This window comes from Cydia amplana, chromosome 1, assembly GCF_948474715.1.
Source record: "Cydia amplana chromosome 1, ilCydAmpl1.1, whole genome shotgun sequence".
Classification (NCBI taxonomy): Eukaryota; Metazoa; Arthropoda; class Insecta; order Lepidoptera; family Tortricidae; genus Cydia; species Cydia amplana.
In genome coordinates this window covers 4,428,277-4,436,566 of record NC_086069.1, presented here as the reverse complement: position 1 = coordinate 4,436,566, position 8,290 = coordinate 4,428,277, and the positions used below count along the sequence as shown (strand labels likewise).

The window sequence follows — 8,290 nt, the reverse complement described above, 5'->3', positions numbered from 1 at the left end:
GTTGTTATTTTTGGGTTTTATGTAAATATTGTTTCATTTGAACAACATGATAATATATTTCGTTCATCAGTGACTGACTGATTGGTTGGAGCCTAATTCGAATATACGACATACGGTTTCGAAGCGAAGATGCTCGTGCACCTATGTACGAATTATATGGTTCTAGGATTAAACTCGATTATTCCGCGTATATGACAAAGATTAGCACTTATCAGTTTATAATTTCCGAATTATCACAAAAACTTAGTAGATATTTCTTTTGATAACAAAGATAACAGTTAACTAATGTAAGTATTGTAAGTATTAGTAGGGGCGTGTGCTATTAGAGCTGTGAAAATGTTAGTTTTAGTGTTAATTAGTCTGTTGCTCATAGGTGCTGATGCCAGAGGTAAGATTTAGAGAGAATATTAACACACCTATTGTAAAACATTGTTGTCGCTGTCTCTTTCTGGCACATTTTTAAGCTGCTGGGACCGCACACTTCTTTATCGTTGTTTACTCGCATGTAGCGCTTTATGCAAGCGCTACAAATCTAAGGATGGTATTCCACCTGTCCAATTTTTTGGTCCAATGTAATTGCGTGTCACTCTCTCATTAAGCAAAATGTGAGACGCAAATACACATTGGACAGGTGCAATACCACCCTTATAAACTTACAAATATTCCAGCCAGCAGTCGTATAGCGGGCGGCGAGCCAGTGACCATCGATTGGTACCCGTTTGCGACGTCGCTGTTGACCAACGTCGGAGCGGGCACCTACGCGCACTCGTGCGGCGGTAGCATCCTCACTGCCAACGCCATATTGTCGGCTGCCTCGTGCTTCCATACCGATGGAGAGTAAGTACTAGTGTTAGCACACACAGTGGGTCAATTTAGTCCCCTATGACTCGTAGCATCTTTATCGTAAGTGCGGTGGTTCCATCCTCACTGCCAACGCCATATTGTTGGCTGCTTCGTACTTTTATACCGATGGAGAGTAAGTGTAAGTAGGTACTAGTGTGTTAGTACCCATAGTGGGTTACTTTAGTCGCCTATGACTCGTAGCATCTCTAGCGCAAGGACGGCAGTACGATCCTCATTGTCAACGTCATATTGTCTGCCTCCTCGTGCTTTTATACCTACCAATGAAGAGCAAGTACTAGTCGGTACTACACTGACCACTGATTCGTGACGTCTCTTAACACTTGTTCTTTCCTCTGTTACAAAGTATATAAGTAAATGCTCACTAATAATTCCTATTATTACCAAGACATACAGGAGTCTTATCAGTTAATCCTTTCATTTAAACGTAATTTATAATTTTAAATTATAATGCAAAACCAAACCTCATTCAACCTTCCATCAACATATTCTATTCACCCATATCATTGATGACGGTGAGCCTAAGCAACAACTCCATATTCCAGGGCAGACCCAGCCACCTGGTGGCGCGCCCGCGTTGGCTCCACATACAGCAACCGCGGAGGCCTCACCTACCTCATCAAAACCATCACAGCCAGCCCCAACTTCTCTCCCACCACTCGGGACAATGACATCGCCGTGTTGAGAACCACGCTCAATATACATCTAACTCCGGGATTGGTTGAGCCTGCATCGCTTTCTGGTGGTGCTTACAGTTTTTCTGACAACCAGCCTGTTTGGGCTATAGGATGGGGAGCGTTTTCAGTAAGTAATTTCTTTGTCATTATTTTTTTTACTATATGCTGCGCATAATTCTGCGCAGATTTTGTAGTGACAGATTGTAGGATTGCTACTATACCTAATTGTCAAATCAACTCAGATCCTATTAAAATATGTCTCTCAACACTGTGTTAAGTAACTTCAAAAGTTTCCTCAGTCAGACTCTAATAATCTTAATAAAATATTGACTTTAGTGAATATACTACATACATTCTATCCAAGACTCCCGCCGTCACACCCCGACCGCCCGTTATAGTCGTTACACATTGGCCCTTAGAATTAACAGAACAAATATTTATAATTTCAGAGCGGTGACCCAGAGACGATATCTTCAGAGCTTCGCCATGTGCAGATCTGGACGATACCCCAGCAGACCTGCGCCAATAGATACAACGAGCTCGGCTTCACCGTCACTGACAACATGGTCTGCGCTGGCTGGCTCGACGTGGGCGTCAGGGGACAGTGCCAGGTAAGGACATATTAGTGAGTTGGTGAGGGTAACCTCACGTCACAAGAGAGTAGTCTCACGATACTAGTAGACTTGGGCCATAGATACAATGAGATTGAGTCTGTGCGGAAAGAGAAGAGTCGTTGAATGTATTGGGCCCCATACATTCCACGACTCTTCTCTTTCCGCACAGACTCTAGGCTTCTTTTCTAGCAACATGGTCTTTGCTCTGTATGTCAGGTAATTAATAGATACCTACGTAAGAAGTTATCCACGAAGACCAGCCTCCTAGTATAAATCCTCAGGTCGTAGTATTATAGTTCCACTGCTGGATACTATCCTTCCCTACGCTAAGAAATGCTTTAGTAGGTATCTGTTCGTTTATGTCGATACCTATTTATAGTAATAATCTTACCACTGTAACCAAAGGCTACCTCATACTAAATAGACAAACGTTTATGGTTGTCACGTTTTGGTTCAATTTTAAGTGTAAATTGTTTTCAGAACATTTCGGTTTTTTTCCAGGGTGATTCAGGCAGCCCGCTGCTGGTGGACGGCTACATTGTGGGCGTGCACTCGTGGGTCCAGGGCTGCGCGCAGGGCTGGTACCCCAGCATTAATACGCGCTTGAACCTCTACAACAACTGGGTCATCGCTGCTGCAACTGCGTAGGGATGTGACATCAGCCCTAACAAAATAAATAAATAAATGCAAATTGTTTGCATCACTTTAAATAATACATTAAGTATTTTTTCTACTCCCGTACTTTTATTTGTCATTTAAAGGGTCGTGCACATACCTTTAAACCCCTATCTTATAGTTGTCAAGACAAGTCTTTAGTCTATTCCCCAAAAAAGTATTTTTGCAATGTGCATACACGTAGTATCTTTTTGGCACTTTTACGATACTTCCACCACCACCACCACCACTTAAAAAATATTGTGTGAAATACATTGTTGCCAACCTGATTTTAATTGGCATCTCTGACAGATGAGTGAACGATAGACAGGTTTTTTTATTTCATTCATTCTTTTCCCGCCCGTACCCTCCATTCTTTGCTACTTCTTGAATTAAAAATATTTGTTAAATTTAAAAATTTATTTCAAAGTAAGTGCTTGGTCGTAGAAAAAGTATTGTATGCAACGTTGTTTAACTGAGTCAAAAAATACTCGTCGCGTCTTTATTAACAATTTTCGGCTTCGCCTCAAATTGTTACTCACGCCACTCGCCTTTTTTGACCTCTCTTAAACAACGGTTGCATAAAATACTATTGAAGTACATATTGTTGATCCAAATGAATATTTTTGAAACAAATAAATGTAACAGAATATAAAATTGCGCAAATTATATCAAAATATGGTAGGTGTCGCTAACTCACATGCAGGTAGTACTAAAAATATATGAAAACCCAAAATTATGTACTTAAAAAAATATTAGAACTCTCATTATTTTTTATATAATGTATCTTTAATATATGTATAATATATTCTAAGAACAAGTCAACCGGTTACATCTTATCTTATCTTATTGTTTTCGGGGGCCCTTGCGGATACACTTCGACCCATAGGGATCTTTTGTGCAATTACCCCCTAGAGAAGATCCGTCAACTACTCAAGAGCTTTTCCCACCATATCCATGTGTCGGATGATGGAGCTGATGGGTAGCGTTTTAAAGTCCTTTGGTTCCAGATATCCTGCTCCAAAGTCCTTCATTCTTTGTCTAGCGAGGGCGTGACATTCACACATTAAGTGTTTCACTGTCTCTTCCTCTTCGCCACACATACGACAATCGGTGTTGTCAGAGTGTCCCATCTTGGCCAGAATTCCTTTGACCCCGTAATGGCCAATAAACACCCCCGTTATGATTTGGAGTTGTCTTTTGCTAAGTTTCCAAAGCTTTTTGCTCCAGCCGGAGTCTACTCCTTGCATAAAGAGCTTTGTTTGCTTTAGACCCGTCAGACTGTCCCATTCTTCCTGATGTGTGAAATTATATCAAAATATGGTAGGTGTCGCTAACTCGCAGGTAGTACTAAAAATATATGAAAACTTGAAAACCCAAAATTATGTACTTCAAAAACCATTAGAACTCTCATTATTTTTTATATAATGTATCTTTAATATATGTATAATATATTCTAAGAACAAGTCAATCGGTTACATAGTTTGCTAATTACAAAATAAAAACAGATATTTTTTTTCGCAAACTGTACGCATTTATTTAGTAAAATTGAAGTTTAATATTCAGTAAAATTATATCTTATGATAATACAAATACACGTGCATAGGAATATTTAAATTTCAGCCAGGGGCGATTTTAATATGGAATTCCGGCCAGGCCCTTTATAGGATATTATTACACAAATTGACTACGTTCAATAAGTGTTGTGGGTACTTAGACGACCATAATACTTATACCTAAGTATATGATATGATATGATTTATTTATCTCACAATATATTACAATTTCACTTAAAATTACACATGGTAGATTGTCAGGGATTTATATTGTGATTGACAGTTTTTTTTACATTACGAAATAATTGAATAAGTATGAAGAATCACAATCAAAATTTCATTCAAAATGGTATGTCAGCAGTTTTACAGTATCAGTAATCGACAATCGTATATCACAGTATATAAATGTTTTATAAATACTTATAAATATAGGTACACAAAAAGACACCCATGACTCAGGACAGGAACAAATATTCATGCTCATCACACAAATAAATACCAGGAGTTGAACCCGGGACCATTGGCTTCATAGACGGGGTCACATACTCACTACCACGCACTAGGCTAGGCCAAACATATCGACAAAGAGAGAGATAGTTTACTCCGGGGCAAATGACTCGCTAGTCCATGTGGAGTATCTAATTTATTGCTGTCAACTTTGGGCAGGATCATCTGGATATCAGTTAGGGACCATCGACTCAGGCGCACAAGGTGCCTAACCAAGGTGACAATCGCTTGCGCTTGAAACGACAACTAAACGCTTTGCGTCTGGAATATACAGGTTTCTAAAGGCTCGGAAACTCGCATGTGATAACTCTGCAGTCGCAGGTATCCATAGACTACCTAGCTCATAACCGCTACCTAGCAGGTAAGTTGTATGCTTGTTTGTTAACGACGTATTAATATGTGTCACTGTATTTGTTCACCTTCGGTACTTATTTATAAAGCCTAGAATCCCTATGTTATAGCTAGGTATAGGTATACTTCATTTAGAATCTCGAGCGTAGAGAGGATTGTAGATTGCACAGAATCATACGTTTCGTTCAGTTCGTAAAAATCTCATTCTACTCCCTACGACACAATCTTAATAAAATACAAAATTAAACTTAAGGTGAATAAAATGAATGCATAACAAAAAAGACAAAATATTAATTAATCAATTTATTCTGATATTAATCATATTAATCGTCAGGTGACAACAAAACTCATTAATTACTACCTACCTAAGAGCTATAGTGAACCGTACCTGTATAAAGACTATTAAGGTTAATGTTTGTTTAATTATTTTAGTTTGCAATTACTGAGTTTTGGTTGTCACCTGACGAGTATTGAGAGTGAAATAATAATAAAAATCATCTAATAAATAAGGTGGCACTATACTTTAGAGAACAACTCTGTTATATAATAATTTAGATATATTTCACGTAGGTTGTCTTAGGTATTAAGGTACTAGTGTTCGACATGCTAATGCCCTATAGATGACACCCTGCTTTCACCTCTATTGACAATGACTTAAGTTTCAAGATGACATATACTGGGACCACGTCGAGCACCAGTACGTTAACCTTACATGTATTTTTATACATCCCATTGTAAAATGATTGCCACCTTGAGCCTGTTTAGTATGCCCATTCCACGCCCTACATGTCGAGTCCTTGTGGTGCCGGCGTGAAGGCTCTCAAGATGTCAGCTTCCTTCTGAAGCCTGGCGGGCAGAGGCTGCGCGCGCAGCAGCGGCACCAGCGACAGCGCGAAGTGCACCTCTTGAGGACCCGCAGACCCCGATGTGCCCACCGTCAGCTTTTCCGAGTCTGCCTTCTTGGCAAAGTCTTGGTTGGTATAAGCTGGAAAATAAGTCGTTATTTTACATGGTGGGAATTTAGAAAGTTAATGTTAAGTAACCCTTTTAAATGGCTACTAAACATCTGACGTGCCTAGGTGTGTAGCCAATATGCCAATAGTTTACGCTCCGTAGCGCTAGCGAACGAACGCAACTGTCACTGTCGCACTAATATGGAAGATAGAGAAACAAAGCGTTTCGTTGTCGTAGCGCAAGCGATTGTCACCTTGGCTAGGCACCCTGGGAAGCTCAGTAGGAGGCCGATCAGACGCGATGCTTGTTTGCCACCGACGTGGTAAAAAAAACCATACAAAATACAATAGAACTGTTAAACCACATTTACTAACTCACCTTACATCTGAATTACACAATACCTACAGACTACGATTTCACAAAAATACACAATATAGTTACGCTGCGTTTGAGTTTACATACTCGGTTCATTATTCCATCCTCCGGGGCCTCCGGAGCCTCCGGGGCCTCCCACGCCGGGCGGTACGCCCACTGTAAAATACAATCGTACTGTTAAACTACATTTACCATCTCTCCTTACATTACAGAATCTCTATTCTACCGTAGAGACGCAACAATTATTTCATAAAAATACACTAGGTATATACGCTGTATTTGATATTACTTACTCGGTCCATTATTCCATCCTCCAGGTCCTCCCGGGCCTCCTACGAGTCCTACGCCGGGCGGTACGCCCACTGTAAATACAAAGGAACTGTTAAACCACATTTACCAAGTCTCCTTCCATTACAGAATACCTACAGACTACAATTATATCACAAAATACCAATACAGTAACGCAGTGTTTGAGATTACATACTCGGTTCATTATTCCATCCTCCGGGGCCGCCAACTGTAAATGCAATAGAACTGTTAAACCACATTTACCAACTTTCCAAACATTACAGAGTACAGACGCAACAATTATTTCAGAAACTACACAATATACGCTGTATTTGATATTACTTACTCGGCCCATTATTCCATCCTCCCGAAGGACCCGGGGTAGGACGGCCGGGGGGTCCGCCCACTGTAAAATGAAATTAAACTGTTAAACCACATTTACCATCTCACCTTACATTACAGAATACCTACAGACGCCACAAAAAATACACAATGTATAGTTTGAGATTACATACTCGGTCCATTATTCCATCCTCCGGGGCCTCCTACGCCGCTGGGCGGTCCGCCAACTGTAAATACAATAGCACTGTTAAACCACATTTACCAACTTTCCAAACATTACAGAGTACAGACGCAACAATTATTTTAGAAAAATACACAATATAAGCTGTATTTGATATTACTTACTCGGACCATTATTCCATCCTCCCGTAGGAATCGGGGTAGGAAGGCCGGGGGGTCCGCCCACTGTAAAATGATATCAAACTGTTAAACCACATTTTGTTAGCTCTCCTTACATACAATAATAATATAATAAGGACGATACAGTTATTGAATAAAAAATACACAATATACGCTGTATTTGATATTACTTACGCGGTCCATACTTCCAATCTCCCGGGCCTCCTTCACCGGGCAGTACGCCAACTGTAACATACAATCGAACTGTTAAACCACATACGCATACGCTTAGCCTAAGGCTAAGCAGATTGTGTAAAGTATAGAACGTCCTTTAGCTACTCACGCTGCATCGCAAGGACGTTCCATATACTTTACAAAATCTGCTCTGCACTGCGCTGCGTGAACTGCGTCGCCTAGGCGTATTTAGCGCCTAATTGACCGAAGCGTAGCGAAGGTCTACGTTTTGACTCGGGCATTTTGCTTTTGTATGTCTGGATGTTCTCCTCTACAGGTCACAATTCTCAACCGATTCTTGTGAAATTTTGTGACCAGATTCTATGAATAAATATTTTTTTTTTGTCGATCCCGTTTTTGGAAATTTTTAAAAAATGGAGGAGTTGTGATACCTCGCGCTTTAACAAATAGTCGTATCGATATCATAGGAGTATTTTCTTTCTGAGACATATTTACATAGTAAATGGCAAAAAATGCAGAAAAATTGTATTGCTGGTTTATGCGGTATTTAGATATTTAGTTTGAACTCGAGAGTGAG

General features: G+C 40.0%; 1 protein-coding gene across 1 annotated transcript; it reads left to right on the top strand.

Annotated features, from left to right (window-relative positions):
• The first annotated feature begins 336 nt into the window (after nucleotides 1-336).
• Nucleotides 337-2,804, top strand: LOC134648064 (trypsin, alkaline A-like). Its single transcript, XM_063502880.1, has 5 exons — nucleotides 337-388; nucleotides 669-837; nucleotides 1,407-1,665; nucleotides 1,988-2,149; nucleotides 2,654-2,804. Exons 1-5 carry the CDS (start codon nucleotides 337-339, stop codon nucleotides 2,798-2,800), a joined length of 789 nt encoding a protein of 262 aa, XP_063358950.1. The 3' UTR covers nucleotides 2,801-2,804.
• Nucleotides 2,805-8,290: the final 5,486 nt, after the last annotated feature.

Bases quoted from the DNA above. Each gene is read 5' to 3' on its own strand.
- LOC134648064 (XM_063502880.1), top strand. From the start codon at position 337: ATGTTAGTTTTAGTGTTAATTAGTCTGTTGCTCATAGGTGCTGATGCC. The intron at 389-668 runs GTAAGATTTAGA...CAAATATTCCAG, and splicing joins CATAGGTGCTGATGCCAGAG to CCAGCAGTCGTATAGCGGGC. The intron at 2,150-2,653 runs GTAAGGACATAT...GTTTTTTTCCAG, and splicing joins GCGTCAGGGGACAGTGCCAG to GGTGATTCAGGCAGCCCGCT.